Raw genomic sequence first — 22,838 nt, 5'->3', positions numbered from 1 at the left:
GTTACCTCCATCTGTAGGATTGAAGAATAAGCCAAGTTAAGTAAGAAAGCAGAAGAGTTTTCTGCCTGCTTCATGCTGGTTTCTTGCTTGTTGCCTTCACTTTTAGCACTGAAAAATAAGCTGATCAATAAACTAGCTACCTGCTTCATGCTGGTCTCTTGATTGGCTTATTCTCCAAAACAGGAAGATGGAGGGAATATTTTCCTTTGAAATGTCGGCTGACTTTCAACAGACTACATGGCACTATATGCCAGCAGATAGAACTATTCAATCTTAATACTGTTCACTTGTCCTTTCTTTTCATTCCTCTACCTCCTGCTCCAGTTACAGTTTCTGATACGGAATTGAATTGATTTTTATAATCTTCAGGGCTTGTAAGCATAATACTTAACATAGACCATCATACCATCATCATCAGGAGCTGCAGCAGCATCTTTCAATATTAGGCCTAGCTGGTTTACTGTAGCAATTACAAAACACGTTCTATCTACTCAGATGTCTACATCAGTGTCTTGTTCTTGCATGCTGATATTAATTTGGGGGGAAAAGGTGGGACTACCCCACAACACCATAAGATTTGTATCTGGAAGACACTTGGTTTGACTCTTGCCAGGTTACTGGCTATTCTGGGGTTTTCCTTAATCTCTCAAGATGTATGTCAAAGAGAGACCATTAAATGGGCCATGAACACCTCTTTAAAAATCCTTCCTTACTAACCAGCTATGATCATTTCAGTTCATTGAAACTTATTATTAACCCAAGACCTAATCCCATTTCCTTCATCACTTTGTCAGTGATGTATATAGAATATGGACCTCGCTCCTAAATATTTTTACTGAGTGAGTAGTGACAAACTTTAAACCTGATGGAAATAGGTGCACAGAAGCTGCAGCACACTGTAAATTTGTATTCTTACTCCATTCCTACACAATGCTGTGTGTGCAAAACAATATTATCATGGCCAAACTCCCTGCAATTTCATTCATTTATAAGTCAAACTGAAAATTACAGGAGGAAAGTTCATCCACTAGAGGTCTCATGCAGCTGCTTGGTAACTTCAGTTTCTCAGAAGATGAACTGCATGATGAATATGGAGCTCTGTATTCTATTTCCTGCCTCGTGATGGAGTGCTGGAAGTGGCTGGTGATTGAGATCGTGTGGCACATGATGCTAGTGGTCGGGAGCTGCTTGATGCACTTACATCACTTCTCTGCAAAGAGTATAAGAAATATTAATCCTTTATGTTGTGAATGAGGCAATTATTTGTGCATTATGACTGGAACTAAATATAATGTGACATGAGGTCTGAAAGCTGGAATAGTTGAGCCAGAGGAGATGTCCAATGCTGAGCAATAACTAGGAAATCACATTTCTGACACAATGAATAGCAGCAAATGAGTCGTCGTCAGGTAGCAAGTTGCTAAACAAAAGATTCCTTTGACAACAAAAGAGAGTCACAGAGGAACTGTTGCAGATGTTTCTGCTGCAATGGGTAACAGAATAATAGAGGACAATTAACTGTTTGACATGCTGACTTATATACGGGCCTTAGACTCTCTTTGGCAGATATTTTTATATTCTCTCTAATAGTTTCCCAGGCTTTATTGACATCCACATCAGTTTCCAAGTTTTCCAAATCCATGAACCTATTTGAGATTTCAACACAATACTGCTCTTTACCCTCTATCTCATTTAATTTTTTGAGATTGAACCTCTCCATATGAACTCTGTGTGTTGTTTGTTTGCTCACTGCCAGTCTTTCCCTAACCTTTGAAACCACCAGGTAGTGGTCAGTATCACAATCTGCTGCCCTGAATGATCGGACATCAAGTATACTTGAGTGCCGTCTCCTATCTATCAAAATATGGTCTGATTGTGTATCTTCCCATCAGGAGATGTCCAAGTAAATTTATGGCTGTTATGATGTGGGGACATTGTACTTTTGACAGTAAGATTTTTTGATGTGGCAAAGTTTACAACTCTAACTCCATTATTATTACTAATTTCATACAAACTCTCATTCCCAATTGTTGGTTTGAAAATGTCTTCCCTCCCTACTTTGGCATTGAAATCTCCTAACAATATTTTCATAGGGTACTTGGGGAATTTATCAAATACATGTTCTAGTTTCCACTCTTCCATAAGGATACATTTTCTATACACTGGTAGACTACAACACTACTTAAAGCCTTAATGCAGGCTGATGGTATGTTATGCTTATGTATAGCCACTAGAATGGTCAAGATATTAATAATTCTTATCACTAATAATTACTGCAGAAAACTGACATTACAAAATTAAAAAACCAGTAACTTACAGCTGGTGATGTCCGTGGCAAAGTATTGTTACTGCTCTGTTTCACAAGAGGTCTCTGTGTTGAGTCTGTACGCTCTGGTATTGCTGGACTGCGCTCCATACTGTAAAGTGACAAAAAAGTAAATCATGACGGAATTTCCATTACCTCCACATCTTTTCTCAGAACTGATTTACTTCATATTAAGTCTGAGATACATTCAGGGAAAAAAGTCATGGTGATATAACTGTTACCTGGTATGTAGGAAACTGCTGTGGAAGAGATACAAGTTCTACTTAATTCCAGGAACCAAATCATGATAGTATAAACATTACACCTAGTGTGGAGGAAATGCCACCACATAACTGAAGAAACTGAGTCATGCCAGGATAACTATTACACCTGTTACACCTATCTTTGTGGGATAGGCATTACATTTGTGGCAAGCAGATGCCACTACCAAAATTATGTTACCATATTCTCCGATTCTGAAGTTATAGAGTGTTTGTTCCTAATTCTGCTTACAAGAATCTATAGGATGTATCTATTTATATTCATGAGCTGAGAGTTCTTTATAACAATTCCAGTGAAATCAGTAAATTAATCAATTTCCTGAATGATTATGAATAGTTGATCAACTAAAAGTGCTGACAGTCCTAATGATGATAAATAAGTTAAAACTAAAAATGAGGCAATGAAGTCAAAAAATAAATTCAGAGAGACTTCTTTTTATCTTTCACTCTCACTTTCATTCTCACACATGCACACACACACACACATACACACCATCAAATAAGTCACTCATCATACCAATACAACATGGATATAAAGACAGTGAAAATAATCTGAAACACAGGCATTTTATTCCATAAAGATGTGACCGATAAACCATGAAGTGGTCACTAATTTACTCATGAAGCTGAGCCCTTCTTGAGGAGCCGCCAATTCTGCAGCTTCTCAAAAATTTCCCAGCATTTTATGGAACCCAAGAGTTCATTACCATGTTCACAAGAGCCCTCCACTGCCTGAATAAGTTCTGTCAGAATTTGATCACTACCTGGCGAATTATACCGTTTCAATTTTGCAATAGCACTTTCAACCTCAAAAGGACCAGGCTCAGGTACTAATGGCTCAGCTGTATGGATTTCTGTCTGCTTAACATGACTGACCCTATGTATATTGAATAACTGAGAAAAGTAGTTTTTCCACCTATTCAAAATACTGTGGGAACCTGCAAGCAGATCTCCATTCTCATCCTTCACTAAATTACTACTAGTTTGGTAACCCCTCTTAAAGTCATTTATTCCTCTATACAGGTCTCTAAGAAGAAGTCACTACTTTCAAAAAATAGTTTGATGCATTACACATTACCTGCTATCTCTGGATGTGGAACCACTCTTTCTGAAGATGCCAGTAAGACGATCTTTCATTCCTCCTTTGTCTTCTGACATACTGACATCTGATCCAGATCCACCCTGTTCAGAAACATTCACATATTATATAATTTAGTTACTCAAACCTATGGAAAGGTTTTCTTTCCTGTTTGTTTATTTAGAATTATGGGGTTACCTCATATTCACATATTAAAAAATATAAAAAAAAGAATCAAAAGCAATTTAATAAATTCTGGATAAATTAATCACTAGGCTCACTAGATTTCCATTATTTATACAGTGTTCTATGGAACTTAATTCTGGAATCACTGATCTAGCTGATTGCCGATCACAGGGGCTGTGTGGTCTAAGGCATAAACTGTTTTCACCCACTCGAACACTGGGATTGTGGGTTTGAATCCCACATGAAGCTCGGATGTCTGTGTGCGTTTATTCTGTTTGTGTTGTTCTTTCTGTAGGTAGCATCCTTGTAATGGCCTGATCCTCTGTCCAGGGAGTCCTACCAAATGTATATAGGATTAAGAAACCAAAAAGCAGCCAAGAGCCACAGAGAGAGAGGAAAAGATATCTAGCTTATTTCAGTAGTCATTATAATATAATCACTCATTTCCATGATTACCTGACTCATTCCTATTGTGTATTCTGAGACACCATCATCAATGCTGCGTGATTTGGTAAGTTTCTTCAGTTTACCAAAAAGACCCTTCTTTTTCTTCTTTTCTTTTGATTGCAGCACATCGCTCTGTGTTGAACCTCCAGAGAGGCGGCTGAAAGATGAACATCACTCTTAATTACAACTTTCAGAACATAATACACTCCTGTGTTCTACATAATGACCTAAGGACAAAAACATAAGCTGTACTTTTATCTACTGTTCTGTCTACTTGATTTCTCACTCTAAGGATAGAATGTAGACTGATATATATTTCGAGTGTCTGGAAATAAAGTGCTAGGGAAAATATCTGCGTCTGAGAGAGCTGAAGTAACAAAGGACTGGAGAAACTTGTATAATGCAAAACTTCATAGTGTGTATTCTCCATCTAATACTGTTGGGCTGATTAAATCTGGAAGGATGAGATGGAAACAAGGCGTAGCATGCATTTATAAAATGAGAAATGCATACAGACTAATGGTCAGAAAATCTCAACTGGCAAGACTGTTTACAAGATCCAACAACAGGTGAGAGAAAGATATAAAAATGTGTCTTTGGGAATAAGGTGTGAAGCTGTGGACTGAACTGGACTGACTGAGAAGAGGTCCAATTGGCAAGTTTTTATGAATACATATAATGATGAATCCTTGGGTCCCATAAAAGTGGAGAATTTCTTGGCAAGCTGGGTAACTACCAACTTTTCAGGGCGTTACTAACAACATAACACAAGACAAGCAGCTTATCTACATCAGGTCATTGGTAGTTTATGTCATAAAAACAGATATCTGGGAATCTTCATTTTATTGATGCATTAATTCTGCTTTATAATAATTGATATATTTTATGCTGTGACTGTCTACTATGCTATCAAGCTGAAAGGAACATGGAGGAAAAGCTCCATGCATTCTGTATTTCAATCTGTATAGCCAGTCACTTTTATGACTGACTTGTCCCAGCTCAATATACGTTATTGAAAAGTGACTCCTATGAAGATATATGACCTTACTAGAAGGTAAAGGTAAAGCTGTTCCTGTTCTTAACTACTTAAGCACTACACCATGAAGGCGTATGGGGGAACGGATGTATAGGTTCATATTTTCTTCACCTTGACACTAGTTGGAGGTGAGTGGTCAGCTTCATGCCCTTGTTTACCCCCCAGGGAAAGAGCCCTCGGTACTCACTGGATAGGAGGCTGGATGGGCCCCAGAGCTGGTCTGAATGACATGGTGAAGAGAAAATTATTGATCCTACTGGGACTCAAAATCTGACCCCCTGGTTGTCTAGTTTGTAGCCAGTTGCTATACCAACTAGTATCTAAAAATGACAATGGCAACACACTTATGGCAGAAAGCCATTTTCCTACTTCAGTGGCTGTTACACTAGCTAACAAACACAGAGGAAAGTGAATGTTATACCACGTCACATTTAAAAAGTCCTTGATATATTTCAATAGCTGATAGCTCTACAGAAAACTGGTATGCAAGCACCACATCAAACAAGAAGTAGTTCTGATTGTTAAACAGGAAAATGGAAAGGACATTTAAAAGAGACAAAGATGCGTCTCTTTTCTGAGCATTATGGTGGCTAGTAAGAGCAGGTTCCTTCACATTAATGAAAGTTGTTCAAGGATATCACCAGCTTAAATACTACTGGACTTGTGTCAATATTGGCACCAACAATTTGAATAAAATCTGCTACATATATTGTAGGTTATGTGCGGTAGGATGCTGGCGAGCACCATTTCATGCTTTTTGTTTGGGATCATACTGGAAACACCAAAACTGAATCAAGCAAGGAACGTTCATCATCCACAGACTGACGCACTTGACTGCTCTTGACAAGCTTGCAGGCTGAGAGCATTCTATTCATTAGTTAAAGTGTGTGGAACAAATATAGCTCATATCTTCCACTAATATTTTGCGAGCTGTTTCTCTGTAATTTCGTGTTCCTCTTTTATTACCCGATGAGTCATTAGACTATTATTTGAAATAAATTTCCAAACTATTTCAATCATGTCTGGTGTTCACACAGCTGTTGGTCATCCATTGCATCTTTGAAACTTGCATGGCTGTCCCGATATCTTGCACACCATTCAAAAGCCTGTGTTGAGAGACAGCACTGTCATCACAAGACTGTTTTATCAGCTGAAAAACTTCAGTTTTGCTGTTTTGAAACAAAATCTAACATTCACTCTTTGCTCCATCACTACTATCTGTCACGATGACCTGTATGGTAGAAAATCTTAAACACAATTCTACAGGAACAATAAGAGCGAGCGGTAACTGACCTTGTACAGGGAACATGATGGAAGAGTCAGCTTACGTGGACAATTTGAAAAACGTTCCTACGTGCTTTTAAAAGTGTGTAATCGGCTCATTACCAGAATTTATTTGTCAAACCTTGTCAATAAAATTCTTTGGTCATTTTTTCTGCCTTCACATCAATATGTCTGTAGTACACATGGACAGGAGAAATGGAATCTCATAAGATAGGTACAATCCATAGGCCCCAAAAGCTGAGACAATATAAAATTTATCACACAGAAATAAGAGTAAGTATGGGGACTGGATTTACCTGGCTTAGGGTAGGGTCCAGTCATGGGCTCTTGGGAACACAGAAACAATCATTTGGGTTTGATAACAGGACAGAATTTACAGACCAATTGAGTGAGTATTAGCTTTTCAAGAAACATTCCTCTGTTCCATGGAGGTAGTTCGATAGGTATGCTTCTGATTATGATATTTAGGCCTTCTGATGTCAGACCCATTGACCAGGCTGAAGGAATCTAGTTTCCATGGGGTGACTAAAGATGAAGGGCAGCAGAAGGATACCACAGCTTAATGTGGACTCTCACTACAATGGCAGCATGATATTCCCCATATTCTTGTTATGCTGTATCAATGACTGAGGTGGCATAGGCAAAGCATACTGAACTGCACTGAATCCAGCAAATCTCAGACTTAAGGACTTTAGTGAATAAGGTGTCTGGGCCACCTATACCAGTTTAGTAATCTAAACATATGAAGTAGTAACTGACCTGTCAGTGCTAGATTCCCGTTTCTGAAGTGTGAAGAACTGATTATTTGGAAATGCCTCTGCACCAGCTTCCAGTGACTGGAGACTTGAAAGACTGCCTTCATTGTCTGACTCTCCCTTCCAGATGGACTGATGAATAATGAGCGAAGAGATGATAGTTAAAACAAAGAAACACATAATAATTTTAGTACAAAAATTTATGTGTTCAAATAATTTTCAATTTGATGAAGCATTTGCAGAGGTTCTGTATTTTGAACTTGGTAGGTGTAGCCTATGAAAACAGATCTCCATGATGATGTTATGTTGTAGAGGTTCAGACTGCTACGACATAACAATATCATCACGGGGAACTGCTTTCATCTATAACACCAAAAAACCTAGAATACATACTCCAAGTAAAACAGCCTGTTGAGTGATACACAGCATAACAAGCATAAGCTTCATAAAACAATAGGAAGGCCAAACCAACATGACACAGTTTATGAAGGAAGATCTCGGCACACAGGCACCCCACAACTTAATTATTCCTACAACCTGGAACAATATATCAACATGTAACGGTCACAAAGTTTTAAAGAGGTTTATAATATATATTACAAATATTTCTGTGCAATTTTAATTTCAATTTTAATTTTAACTTTTACCGTTTAACTATAAATTTGAATTATGTATATAAAACTTACAAGAACACAATATGGATCCATAACGTATAAGACACAATTCCAGAAATAATGTTAGTGTTATTATATGCCTGATGATGATGCAACATAAGGGTTGAAACATGTAGCGTCAACAGCCAATAAACAAATGTCGATCCAGCAGTATCTATTTTGTTTTTTTCAGAAATATTGTTGTGTAGACTGACCCCATTATATATATAATATATCCTGAACAGAAATGTTAGTTCACAGTTTGTCTGTACGGGAAGACTTTGCAATGAACACATTCATGAATGGTAAAAACATATAAACATATAATTTCTATAATACTGTAGTGTGTAATACCGTTGCTATGCAATAAACACAAGAATGAAATTGAATTGCTTGGTAGTGGTCAGTAAACACGTCAATGATATCTGGGCTATCGCTAGGCAATCACCCATAACAACAATAGAAAAACTGTTGGAGGCAGTGTTTCTGTTGGTTCTGCCATGAGGTTATACAGGGTGTTTCACGACTTTAGGGCATAACTGCAGGTGGTGATTTCCTAGGTCTTTGTGACCAAAATTTCATATAAACATGTGTCCGATTATGGATGGTTACGAAGTTATGGCCGTTTTTTCATTCCCGTACACGCCCTCGTGTGAACTGCATCTGTCATCTGGCGGGTTGCTATTTTTAGCCAGCTACAGACAGGGCGTTCTTGTTTTATCTCGACACATGGCTAGTGTGGTGGCTACTGGTGTTCAGAACAGTTCTCATCTCAGTGCGTCTGTTACGTCCACGATGCCATTTACATTTTCATTTGACAAGTATGCAGATATGATTTATATGTATGGGTTTTGTGATGGTAACTCAGTTCTTGCCATAGCTGGATATCAGCAACGGTTTCTGAATCATAGAATACCGAACCGGAGAGTGTTTACTGGAGTTTACCAGGCATTGCGAGATACTGGTAGACTGCCCGGCGTTCGTATTGCAGCCAAGCGTGGTGTTAATGAAGGCGTCAATGAAGAAGGCATTGTTCGTATTGTACACTGCAGTCCACATACGAGTACGCGAAGAATTGCCAGCCAGGTCTCCAGACTTAAACCCACTGGATTATTGTGTGTGGGGATGGATGAAAGAACTGGTTTACAATGTGAAGGTGGCAACGCGAGATGCTTTGCTCGGTCACATTCTGGACGCCGCTGACCACATAAGAAAGAGCCAGCTGAAGCTGCTACGTGCTACCTGCGCTGTTCACAACCGAGCGGCAGCCTGTGTTGCGGCCGGTGGTGGCAATTTCGATAATCAGCTTTAAGCACCAACCAATTCAAATTAAAAGTACTTTCACAAAGATAACTTTACATTCATACTTTAAATGTATCATGTATTATGCTGGTTTATTATTTTGTTCCGTTTATTGTCAGTAATCGTTACCTTCTATTCTGAGTTTAAAACGGTCATAACTCAGTGACCATCCAAAATCGGACATAGGTTTATATGAATTTTTTTGATCACAAAGACCTAGGAAATCACCTCCTGCAGTTATGTCCTAAAGTCGTGAAACACCCTGTACAGCAAGGACTCAAGGCTGGCTGAGTGACTTCAAAGGAAACCCAATGCCTAGGAGTACAACTGGGCCAACCTACTCCTGAGGGATATAATTATGGGGACCTGGCCCTCCAGGCTGGTGGAGTCTCGAATCTGAGACAGTAAAATATGGCCATTTGTCCTGCAGGACTCGAACCTGAGAATGACTGCACTGGCTAGGGCCAGCAGCAATTGTAAACGGCATGCATATCCTCTCATCATGGAGGATGTTACATAAGGACTATAACTACAACTGTTCAGTTGGAAAAAATATAGTGGTTGTGGGTCTCAAGGCAGTTGGCGCCAAGATTAACTGATTGGCAGTAAACCACCAGTCATAAGATAACTCTGAGCCTGACTGAGTCTGACTCTGAGTGGGTTCAGTAGCAGGAAATTTGCCAGAAAGTAACGACATGAGCACGGGAAGCTGAAGAGTCTCCAATGTTAGAAGCTGTTGCCAGGGAACGGCTGTTTGAGAGGCAGGAGGCTGAGAAGAGACTAAGCATGCAGTGATTTGTAACAAGTGAAGATCAGTGATAGCCATGTAATTACTTGTAGTTCCGAGTGGTGTGCACAAGTGGTCACTAAATCCAATTCACCAATCCACACCCCGTCTATAGTCACACCCCTAAATCATGATAATACCATGAACACAATTACCTTTTATTAATAGTGTTTTTATTCAAGTCCACAACATTTGTTTGATCCTATTTCTAAGTCATATTCATGCAGCACACATTTAAACATCAACCATCCGAATCACAATGCCATACATTTTAACAGAACACATGTCCACTGTTCATAAATATCATCCAGTTGGATACCTATCATATGGTCCAATAACGAATTGCATGGCATGATGACTGATATTTAAGTGTGTACCACCTGAAGACGAATCAGAAACAGGGTTGAAACATGTAGTAGGTAGGAACAAAAACACTATTAANAGCGTTGCAGAAATGCGTGATAATGTGGGATGTTCCCACACAGTATTATTATTAAACAAGTGAAGTAATGCGAAGTATCCTTGTTCGAGTGCAATGAAATGAACACTATCACGTGGCCTGGTACTGTAACAATCGACATGTCACATAAAACCATAATCAACGTGTTTTGAATAATTACCTAATAGAAGGCAAATTAAATTTGTGTACTATTGTATTTCACCCTAGGTAACCTGACAATTCACCGAGTGAACTGATTACTGTACTGGCTCAGCTATCATAACTAAACTTGATTAAAATTTCTTGTGCATTTAAAAATGTCTGTACCTGATCTTGTCCACTTGTCTGCTCTAAAGAAAGAGATTTGCGATAAAGGCTGCCCTTCTTCTGCAGGCCAGCAGCACTTCGAACAAGAGGCTTAGACTGCAGTGAGGAGTCTGGTGGATTATCTGATTCTGTTGAAGCAGCTCTAAGGAAAACAATAAGATCCTTAAAGAATAAAATTGTAGCAAATCATCATCAGGTTATTTATTAACAATGTATCAATGCCCTCTGTTTTTGTGTTCACTTCCTGACCGACTGACTGATCAACCGACTGACCGCACAACCAACCAACCACATCATTACTCCAACTTCTGACTCTCAACTGATGACTGTTTTGCTGGCCCTTTTTATATAGCCTCTGGTTAGATCACATAGAAAACACCATCTCAGACAGTCCATTGCACGTTTATTTGTTGCTGCAATACTTGGTTATTTAGTCATTATTTAGCAGCAGACAATTTCTTCTGGCTCCATTATTCCAGCTTTCAGTTATCATGTCAGAATGCATAAGTGAATAAACTATAAGTGCTTTTTGCCTGGGTTGTGATTTATCCAACAAGTTAGTGCTGCCTCTGCTTCCCTAAATCACTGCCAGTGTAAACACCCTGGTACGAGTTGACTGTTTCCTGAGTTTGTAGCTGAGGTCCACTTATCAAGAGGAGGGAAGGAAGTGGTTGTCAATCCATATCAAATGTCTGTCACCTCAAGAAACCCAGATAAAATCCCTTTTCTATACTTCCTCATGATCCTGATAATCTACAAGCAATCCTGTCACTGGAGGAGGAAAAATAAGTGATCACCATCCACCTCCGTGAAGTAAGCAGTTACAGCATAACTTTTGTAGAAAATGCAATTAAAGTTGAATGTGATAAGGCAACACAGTATACATATTCACACTACAGACTCCACCACATAATTCTTTGAAAAAATATTCAAACGAAAATTCCACTTGATCTTCGCTGATTAATCTGTTAACATACTTTGCTTTCATCATATTTTCCATGAAAATCATGCGTTGGTCAAAATTTGATCAAGGGTAGACATATATATGTCTAATTTTCCAATAAAATTTCTTGTCTAGAAGTGTCTAAATTACGCGGAGATGTAAATTACTCATGTAAATATGGTACATACATTTAAGATGACTCTGGATATACTGCAGTTGTAAAACACAGGTAAAGTGATGTGCATCCTATTTGGCACAGATAACACTCATAATTAAACTCATAAAAAAATAGTTTTAATGTCAATACAGACCTTCTCAATCCTAACATCCTTTTAGCTCGTTCTCTGTCCCGCTCTTCTTCACTGAGCCTCTGGAATCGGCGCAACTCTTCTGTAACTTCAGATAGTCTCTGAACAGTTGACTGAAGCTGAAGCTTTCGGTCTACTGAAGTTTCTGTAAACAGGAATAAGTGACATATTGTAAATTATGTAAGATTTGAGGCTTTCACAGCGGTGACTATGAAGAAAGCAGTCTTCTGGGATTTGGCACCGTGTATATGTGGTGTTAACTGACGTTTCGGAGGAACGTATCGCCTCCATCTTCAGGATGGAAGGAAAAATATAAGAAATCTGCAAGTGAAGAGACCGTGAGAACCGGTAAAAGCACACTCACGGTCTCTTCGCTTGTGGATTTCTTATATTTTTCCTTCAACCCTGAAGATGGGGGCGATACGTTCCTCCGAAACGTCGGTTAACACCACATATACACAGTGCCAAATCCCAGAAGACTGCTTTCTTCATATTGTAAATTCTTTTACAGCTAGGCAAACAAGTTAGGGTGAGACTTGCACTAAAACAGAGCTCAAGTAAGAGGTTAATTATGAAAGTATTAAATAAGATGATTTGCAAAATTTTCTACTCCACCTTTTTGGAAATCCTTCCTTTGTAATTGTGGAGAAGATTCTCTTGATGATTCTCGAGATTTTGGACCCTGAAAAATATAATTTTCATAAGCACGAAGTTATAGAAGCTGTAATTAAATAACCAATGAGAAAAAAAAGGCAGTTGATATATATAAAATATATAATTTATAGAATAATCTGGTCCATGTTAAGCAGATAAATTGACATCATGCCATGGCACATCCTCAGATTGCAGACAGAGGGGATAGCTTCAGACATGCTGAATAAGAAGTTATGGACAGCTGACATAAGGCAGCCTTCCAGTTGGGCAGGGCTAACAATTCCAGAACATGAAACACTGCATATTAGGAAATTTCACAAGCAGTCACAAATTCAAACGCTTTCTTCAGAAAGTTTTAAGCAATGGGAAATGTATATGAGATTTATAAACTGCATATCAGCAGCTTCACTAAATCAGTAGCAAGAGAATTAGCAAAGTAACTGAAATTCAGTGGGATCACAGGGGTGACACAAGATAAGGACAACATTAAACTCACAGATGATTCCTAAATGATCATACACCAATCTAAGGATGAAATGTTCATAAAGATAATAGGTTTTTATGAGGAACCAGAGGATGCAACTGAGCATTCCTCCATGTAACAAATTAACATTTTGTTTGAAGATTTTAATGCAAACATAAGAATGGAAGATATTTTACAGACAAGATTGCGAACAACAGATTAAATGAATTTTTTTTTATTGCTAGTGGGGTGGGACTAAGTCCCTTGTACTGCGGCTACTTCTGGCCTATTGTACCAGCCCCAGATGATAGGTGAGGGTGATTGTGGAGTAATTGGTGGAATGAAGATTGGCAGGGGAAACCGAAATACTCGGAGAAAAGCTGCCCCAGTGCCACTTTGTCCACCACGAATCCCACTTGACCAGACCAGCATTCTGTTCATCAACTGAATGAATAAATGAATGAACTGAAACATTTTCTTTACACTGCCACATCTGCAGCTCTGCATATATCAATTCTACATACCACCTCCTGCCAGACGTGCTGTAAAATGTCCTTTGTAGCATCTGCAACTGCTGCAGTGATCCATGATTTAACTTCATCCAACATATTCATTTTTGGCTGTACATCTTCCTTTTCACATGACCTCACAGAAAAAAAGGTAAAGAATACACTCAGGAGAATGAGGGGGCCACACAACTGGTCCTCCTCTTCCTGTCCATCAATGTTGCAAATTCATGTTGAAAGAGTCATGGACAATGTGAGCAAAATGAACAGGTGCACCATCCAGTTGAAGAAGAAGGATGTTGCTGTTTTTGCGCCACAGAAGAGCATAATTTCCCAACATGTCTAGGAATGAACTGCTTGTAATGATGCTCTCATCAAAGAAAAATGGGCTGATGATGCTTTCATGTGCTAGGGAACACCATATATTCACTTTAGGACTATCCTGTTCATGTTCTACATGTTCTCTGGGATGCTAACAGCCTCGAATGATACAGTTTTGCCAACTGAAACGTCCAGAGATGTGAAATTCTGCCCCCTCAGTGAAGATGTGCAGGAACAATTAGTAAAGCATAAAATGTTATTTACTTGTCAAAATAAAGGATGGTGGCACTGGCTAACCATGCAAAACACATGCAGGATGAGAAGAGAGCACAAAATTTCAGCTGGAAAATCTAAAGGGAAGGGACTGCTTGTGATACTAAGGCACTGATGGGAGAATAATATTAAATTGGAAAAGAAGTAGTATGTGAGGTTGTGGACTAGATTCAACTGGCTCAGACTGGCTTCAGAGGGAGACCGTTGTGGATACAATAATGAATCCTCCTTTTTGGTTATATAAAGGTGGGTCATTTCCAAATCAGTTAGGGCAACTATGAGGTTTTGGCACTATGGAGTCAGATTACTGTGGTAAGACGTAGTAGCTGCATTACATCTAATTATATTTCACAAGCACCAATGGCAGACATATGGCTTCTGTGAATTACTATTCCATCAAGGAAAAATAATAATAATAACGGACAAACACAGTCCTTTTAGGATTAATGTAGCTGTTACTTGTAGATAGCAGATGAGGTACCTCTCAAGTTTTCTGGATCAGAAATATACTGCCAAAGTATCCAGAAATAACCATAGTTAGGAAATCAAATTCAAATAAAATGTCTATCCACGTTTCAACCTGTTATATTCTAATTTCATCTAACACAATAATGAAACATAACTTTTATGGAAGAAAGGAGTAAGCATGGTGTAGTACTGTATATCACTACAGTATAAATGATATATCAATTATATGCTAAAATATGACATTGTAGAATACTCAAAACCGAGTAGGCCTTATACTTTCAGATACTGTATACTATGTATATTGTTTTGTTTTCTTCCATATTCCTTTATTATGTTAGATGTGATGGAACATGTTAGATGGAACATGATTTACATTCCAGTGAAGTGTATTAATAGTACATACAAGTGAACTGACCAGGAGTTATAACCTGAGGAGCTGAAAAAGAATATTCTAAACACTATATTTTAAATTAAAAGTCATCTCTCTGGCACAATAAACATAACTGAACCTCAAACTGTAATATGATTCAATACCTTCAGTCTCTTAGGTGCAACAGGTGTTGGCTGGGACAGAGATGAAGTTGAAGATGAATCCGGTGTTGACTTCTGAAGAAACAATTCAGGTGCTAAACGCGTAAGTTCATCAACCTGCAACATATCACCATATCATTCATATCTACCAACGAACCAAACTTTGCCTACTGCACACATCTAAGCTGGAAAATAGCAGTCACATTCTGTTCATGTCTAGTGTCTATATGAAAACATAAAATGAGTGTAGAAAACATTCTTCCAAAATCTCTATGTTAGACATGAAAGATTCTGACTGTCCATTGACCTTCATCATTTGGATTTAAATTTCCGGCCATTGTGGTGATAGGGCCAGATTTGAACTGCGCAGGAATAGGATTTATATTGTCAACAATGTAATGCTATGCCTGCTGAACCAGCACATGAACCTGAACAATTGTGCAATGCATAGATGACAGATGTTGACTAGAAGATTGTCTCTTCAAGAAAATAAGAATGCATTCCTATATTCTAAGAAACAAAACCTAAAGAGACAGCAATCAACTCATTAGCATCCAAACTGCATGCACACATGCACATACGCACTCTTTCTCTCTCTCTTCTCTTTTTGAATGAAGAACTTCTCATATTATTATGTCAAAAGCTCCAAAATAAACACATGCTGACAGTGTTCAAGGTAAATTGTATTTATATTTGACTTAAAAGTATTACTGTCCCTAAAACTAGGAAACAAATATTCCCTTACTTAAGTAACCTTGAACAACAGAAACCATACCTTCATTCATAAAAATACATAGAAATCAGTAGCATAATCTGCAAGTATATGTTATTGGGCATTAAAGGGATCAATGTAACCTGTTTCTCTAAGTTTTAAGTTGCTGGAATACTATTTTGGAACGACACAAAACGATCTTATTTGATTTATACAATATACTGAGAACACTCTTCCTGTACACTCAAGCAACTGACTTGCCATTGTATCAATGCAAGTGCGGATCAAAACTGGTTTTCAAAAAAAGTTTCACGTTGAAACAGAAAAGGTGCAGGATTTATATTACTCTTGGAGACCAGAAAGGACTGTAGACTAGAAGACCTTAAGAAAACCCTGTACTTTAAGCATTTCTAAATAGCTCTAAACTATTCACATTGGACCATAACACAAAAAGGTTTTTAATAATAACCAAGGCCTGGATTTTGATGACATGTCATCTTTTTTTCCTTGTATCCTATGCAATGCTCTTAAATATATAAATCTCGGATATGAGCTGCTGGTTACAGAAATGTAAATTTTATGGGTATTTTTTTGTCATTTTTTGACATTTTTAGGTTCAAGGTCATTTTTTTCTTTTTGGGGGTAATTTTTTGGACTTTTAAGGGTATTTCTTGTCATTTTTGGCCATTTTAGGGAATTTTTCTCCATATGTTTTCTGAAATGTGAATAATATGGCAGCGAAGTGTTCTTTCTTTTCTCCTTTATGTCATTTTTATGGATTTTTTCGGTCATTTTATAGGTCAATTTTTGAATATTTTCAGGTCATCAAAATCTGGGCCCTGCATATTACATTTTTGGGTCATATTTTAGGTCATTTTTCTGCATTTATTCGGTCATTTTTTAAATATTTTCAGGTCATCAAAATCCGGGTCCTTATAATAACTAAAAGTGACATAATAATTTGATTACAATTGGAGTTTTCAAGATATTATGGACATATATTAAACCAAATCTGAAGTAGACAAAACTCAAAACTTTTTATACGAAAAGATACCAGTGCTTACAAAATGCTTGAACCATGCATTCTGAAGGGGGGAAACAACATCAGACCTCCTCTTCTTCTTTCATGTAGTATGTGAACTCTTCACCCTTAAACTTTTAGTAATTATTGGAACAGCAAGCCATCCAGTGTAAAAAATTTAATAGTAGAAATCACATTAGATATTGTTATGCATATGAGTGTGATTACAGATGAGATCTGGATTGGTAATCAGACTTACTGAACTCTTAAAACTTGTAACCACAAGCAAGGATTATGCTCTCATGTTCTACACACTTCACAGATCACTATAGGACACACTAGGGCTTCTGAGTCTGTTAGAGTCTTCACTAGCCATTGCTTGATAACAACTTCAATGGCAGATGTTTCCCTTCCTCAAGGTTCCCAAACTCTCCCAGGACTTAGCTACAAGCTTCTCACAGCAACAGCTCACAATAATTGAACTGCAGCAGTCCTCTAATTCACACACTCACTCACCAAAATAATCTTTACTTCACCAACTCCACTATACTAACTCCAATGACTGACACTGTTCAGTAACTTCTCCTGGGCATGGACCACACAGAAAACACAACTCCTCTGTTACAGGGCACTTGTTGCATTCCTGCCTGTTGGCAGAGCCGTTATCTAGCGATGGGTCCACATGCCACACTGCTCCCTCCTTAAGGAAATCTGTCTCATATGGCTTACAGGCCTACCACCATTTCTTTTCTGAGGGCTATATTTGCAATGTCTGTGCTCTGCCTCACCTTCCTTCCCCATGGTGTGATTCTCATGGTGATTATTCTCCAACTGCTCCCTTCTTAATGCTGCTCATCCCAAGCAGTTCCCTAATATGGTGCAAGCCGATCCAGGTGTACCGCCAAAAACCTCGATCTATGGTTCCACTGAATCCTGTATACATCATTTATCTGGGTGACTACCTTGTATAGGCCCTCCCATGAGGATTGGGGCTTGAGTATCTTCTGCTTCATGTGAGTCGGGCGATACAGCTACACTCTGTCACCTTCCTGGTAGCCCACAGAGTTGGTCAGTCTGCTGTAATCAGTTTTCATCTGGTCACTGGCCAGCTTCAGGTGTTGGCAGACATAACTGTGGGTGTTGTGTAGATGATCCACTAAATTTGCATCATGATTGATTGTGGGTCGTTCCTTCTCCAGAGGTGCGTCCCAAACAGCAGGTTACATAGCAGTCGGAGTTCTCTTCTGAACATTAGGCTAGCCAGGGTCAAGCCCGTAGTGTCATGAGTGAATGCCCTGTAATCAAGGAGGAGGATGATGGGTGATCTTGTGTCTCAATCCCTCTGGTGTGATGCGACAACTTCTTGCAGGTGCTCCTTGCCTGTTTTGATGTAGTGCTTGACCATGCTGTCCAATTGTGGGTGCAGGGTTGTGATGCGCAACTTGCTAACTCCCAGGTGTTGCAAAACCTCCTGTCCCAGACAGGACTTGAAGTTACTGCACTGGTCACTATGCAGCTTCTGCATTATTCAAAGCAGCAGAAGAAGTTAGTAACTAACTCTAAGGTAATCTTAAGGTTCAGTTTAAACAAGAGACATTATATAACACAACATGAAATGAAAATATTATCAGTGAGCATTAGGTAAGAATTTCGTTGTCTGTTTGACAGTATGATGATGACATTCATATAGTGAAATTGACAAAGACCATAACAGATCTAACTCAAGACAGCCAAGATCTGAACCAGGAACCTTTGAAGTATACCCTTTACAGCGTTACTGCTACACTAAATTGGTTTTTGCCAGCCCAGTTTTATACCATCCCACATCTTTCCTAGTAAGAAGGCGTAACAACAAGTAACTTACTTGCTCTAGTAAGATGTTGATTCTTCTGTCTTCTTCCTGTTCAGCACGTCTCTTGCCTGATGCCAACTGCCTAAGTTCTTCACGTTCTTTCTCATTACGTTCCTTCTCTCGACGCAACTTCTCGTTGGTTGTCCGTAATTTTGCATGAGCATCACGAAGTTCCAGTAAGTCACACTGTACCTATAACAATAAGGGGCATATTACAATGATGTTCTGATCCAAAAGCATATCTCATGAAGTTCTGTTGCTTTCTGTTACTTCCTAATTTACAATCAGTGCACCATAAGTATTTTAAAACAATGTGATAATTTTAACCTATTTTTTATGCTGATATACTGTGAGTTATGTGATAGTTGTGTTTTTGGAAATAAAATGTATAGTGTGGAAGTGCATAAATCCAAAATGTTTCTGAAGATCTGTCAATGCTGTTCTTATATGAAGCTCTGTGAACCACTTCTGATGAATGAAAGCCTCAAAATGTGACCCACAAGATGTCTGACTTCCTGCCACACATTATTCATTGCCATCCAATAACTTGACCCTCTAGAGACTAGTTATGGAGAGTGTTATTAAATAAACCATAATAATAAACAAATAAGTAAACAGAATTTATTCCAGCTTTAAGGCAGGTTCACAGAAAAAATATTCTGTCTCAGTGGCTCACTAACTCCATGGTTCAGGATCTTCCATAGGACACTGAAAATATTTGGCTGTTTAGGAAATTCCATTCCTTTTTGGAAGCAAAAGATTTAAGTTCTGAGGTTTTGACAGCAGAGATAACTCAGACTGTCGTCTTCTAGGGTGTGGCATAATGCAGTCCTGTGATGAAAACACAGCGTGACCATGAAAGGTGCATTTTTTTACTTACTATTCCCACTGCCTTGAATCCGGTTCAGTTCCTTCATTCACTCCTGTAGATCAGAGTAACAATCTTCGCTACCACCTGCTTATGAAACTGTACCAATTTGTCACCCTACATACTTCAACCCTGAAGATGGAGGAAGTATTATTCTTCAAAACATCTGTAACCATCCACAAGACTAGATGGTGTCAAAACCCTGAGTCTGAACCAAAGGGTTGAACTCTGTGTTCACACATGTCTCCACTCATCTTTAAACTGAGGCAGTTCAATCCCAGTCCATGCCATTATATCCTATTTAATATTATCTTTCCACCTGCACCTAGGCCTTCCTTCAGCTATTTAACACAATTTTGTAAGTATTGCTGGAAGTAAGTTACCTTACAAACAGCAACATACAACTACTTTATGATCTATCATATTTTGACATTGCTGCTCTATGAGTTCTGAAGTTTCAGAACTGTTGTCAAAATTTATGAATCTGACCTCTGTAACTTTCTTCCTGTTTTCCTCTTGTTCTTCTTCTGTTGACTTCTTGAGTTGGTCAAGACGTCGCTTTGCTTCCAGACGTTCCTTGTCCCTTTCTCGCTCCACCTGGCAACAGCAGCATATAGAAGTACAGCTGGCTTGATAAAGATACAAGTTTAGGATATAATTTAAGAAATCATAGACTAAATAATATTTATATCTTAAATATTAGCTACAGCTAATCAAATTATAATCTTGTATACAGAGGTAACATTGCTGAAGCATCATGCCATGAAAGCATACAGGGAGCAAGGAAGTATAGCTTTATACATTCTTAACCTCAAGGACTAGATGGAGGTGGTATGCTTCATGCTCTGCTCACTTTATCCCTGGCAAAGAACCTCAGTATCCTCTCATATAGGAAGCTGTAAAAAACTCAGATCTGGTCTCTATGTAGAAGTGAAGGAATAATTTCTGCTCCTGCTAGGAATCAAATCACTGTTGTCTAGTTGTCCAGTCTTCATTGCGCTCATTGGCTGAGTAATGTATATTCATGTAAGTTTTTTTAAATATTCACCTCAAACAATGTTTGACGAAGATCTCTGGCCAATGTAGATGTCTCCTGAAGTAGTCGATGCTGTTCTTCACGCTCCTTCTGCCAGGCTAGTTCCATTCTTGTACGCATTCCAGGAATTTTTGTACGTCCACTGCTTATGATACGATCTTCCTCCAGCTGTGACAATTCAGAACACTATAATTCAGCTGTACTTCCAATTGGTAGGAATTTTTGTGCAACGAATGGAATTGAAAACATGCAACATGTGTACTAAAATGAAGGGAATGAGAATGTATGGCATTTCCAACTGAGTAACTAAGAAAACAGGGAAGCAAGTAAATATGTAAGTAAACAACTAACACCATAGAATACTGCTAATTACTAGAGACTTTAAACAATTACATTTTTCTTTTCGCTTTAACTTGGGAAGGTTTCATAATACAAAATATTGAACTTTAATGTAGTTGTTTAATATAATATGTAACTAAGCCAAAAATTAGGTTTATGTTAAATTTAAGAATAATCTGTTTTGTAATTAATCTATACATGTATACTAACCATGTTAGGATTAAAAAATTGTGTATTTTGTTCACAGAGCATATTGTGGCATATAGACTCATCACCAGCCCAACATCTTGAAAGAAATAAAGAAACAGCAGCCGTTGCTATGCAACGGCATGGTATACACACCTCTACAACAATAGAGTTACTGTCAGAAACGGTGTTTTCTACTTGGTCCACGCAAAGGAGTAATCTTGAAGACAACTGGGGCAACCAAGTTAGTTGTCAAGCACAATAGATCATTGAAGGTTGCAGTGCTAGGGCCAGTTTTATGGCTCACCCCTCATACTCAAGTTAGTTGTCACTTAGTGTAGAGTTGAGCTTTGCAAGGGATGCTGAGAACAGATAGCGCTATAGTTCAGTTGATGATAATGAAATGTTTTAAAAGAGTTCTGTGTGATCTCTTAAAGGCACTCTCAAACTCAATTCTGTCATGAAGATAGAGTAAGATACTATGCAATATCAGGGTTTTAATATTATTTATTTGTGTGCTCTGAGCAAAATTAGAAGGATGGGAGGATGTGGCAGCGTTATCCTCTTCCAGCAAAAGATGGCAGCATGTCTACACAAAGCTATGTTTTCAGTAATCAGCCTTGAGCTGCATATCTGCAGTGGTCTGACATGTGAATTCTATCTTCAGGCTGCTTAATTCAGCCTACACCTTCACAATAGGACTGATTCCTTTGTATTATCTTTCCACCTGTTCTTCCAAATCAGCCTGTTCCATTCTAACTTACCCCAGTCATACTTCTTCTTGTTTTCATAATGCTAACAAGAGTAGGTGACTTAGAACAAGTCAAGAAGCTCCAAGTTTTTTTTTTTGTTTTGTTTTCACATACTTTCAATTTATCATTCTTCCTCTAGAGTGAGAGACCATTCTTCATATTCATATAAAATGAAAGGCAAAACTATAGTTATGTATTTTAATCATCAGGTTTTTATATAGAACATACGATGATGTGAATGTATACATTAGCCAAAACAAATTAAGAGAATGTAATATGTATGTGCATACTAATCAAGCAGTTACAAGAATCTCAAGAATGTGGCCATCTGGTCAGTAGGGCAAACACACAAGCCAACCTATATGACATGACTGTCATTATGTATAGTAATATCCCTCTTAATTTCATTAAAAATAGGGAAATGTACCTCATTAACATGTGACTGTATCTCAGAAAGTTTCACCTCCCAGGCAGATCGTTCTGAAATCAGCTCTGTCTTGAGTTTTGAAGCCTCAAGTCGAGCTTCAGACAGCTCATCCTCCATACAGCTGATCTGCTGCTCCAGAGATTGTATCTTAGTTTGTGTCTCCTCTGACTGCAAAATTGGTAAAACAATTATAATGTTGTAAATATATAACTGAAAGTAAAACACTCTTGGAGTAACTAAACAAAAATATACGATATATATATACATGTGTATACATATTGTCCCAGGAGGAATGTGC

General features: G+C 38.2%; 1 protein-coding gene across 3 annotated transcripts in view; it reads right to left on the bottom strand.

Annotated features, from left to right (window-relative positions):
• Nucleotides 1–101: 101 nt before the first annotated feature.
• The window catches only part of LOC111868269 (trichohyalin), a 137,376-nt gene continuing 114,639 nt past the window's right edge, over nucleotides 102–22,838 (bottom strand). For 2 of the 3 annotated variants that reach the window (XM_033752980.1, XM_033752981.1), the window contains 14 exons: nucleotides 22,541–22,708; nucleotides 20,849–21,004; nucleotides 20,290–20,397; nucleotides 18,945–19,124; nucleotides 15,351–15,464; nucleotides 12,747–12,813; nucleotides 12,135–12,276; nucleotides 10,881–11,022; nucleotides 7,766–7,909; nucleotides 7,377–7,504; nucleotides 4,307–4,454; nucleotides 3,665–3,768; nucleotides 2,318–2,417; nucleotides 102–1,210 (listed from right to left, as the gene is read on the bottom strand). In XM_033752980.1, coding sequence (XP_033608871.1) covers nucleotides 1,106–1,210; nucleotides 2,318–2,417; nucleotides 3,665–3,768; nucleotides 4,307–4,454; nucleotides 7,377–7,504; nucleotides 7,766–7,909; nucleotides 10,881–11,022; nucleotides 12,135–12,276; nucleotides 12,747–12,813; nucleotides 15,351–15,464; nucleotides 18,945–19,124; nucleotides 20,290–20,397; nucleotides 20,849–21,004; nucleotides 22,541–22,708 — 1,806 coding nt within the window. In that variant the 3' untranslated portion in view covers nucleotides 102–1,105. The remainder of the gene's footprint in view (nucleotides 1,211–2,317; nucleotides 2,418–3,664; nucleotides 3,769–4,306; nucleotides 4,455–7,376; nucleotides 7,505–7,765; nucleotides 7,910–10,880; nucleotides 11,023–12,134; nucleotides 12,277–12,746; nucleotides 12,814–15,350; nucleotides 15,465–18,944; nucleotides 19,125–20,289; nucleotides 20,398–20,848; nucleotides 21,005–22,540; nucleotides 22,709–22,838) is intronic. The other variant, XM_033752982.1, reaches the window with a different exon arrangement.

This window comes from Cryptotermes secundus, unplaced genomic scaffold (genome assembly GCF_002891405.2).
Source record: "Cryptotermes secundus unplaced genomic scaffold, Csec_1.0 scaffold721, whole genome shotgun sequence".
Taxonomy (NCBI): Eukaryota; Metazoa; Arthropoda; class Insecta; order Blattodea; family Kalotermitidae; genus Cryptotermes; species Cryptotermes secundus.
The sequence above is the reverse complement of the archived record's forward strand: the minus strand, read 5'-3'. Positions and strand labels throughout refer to the sequence as shown.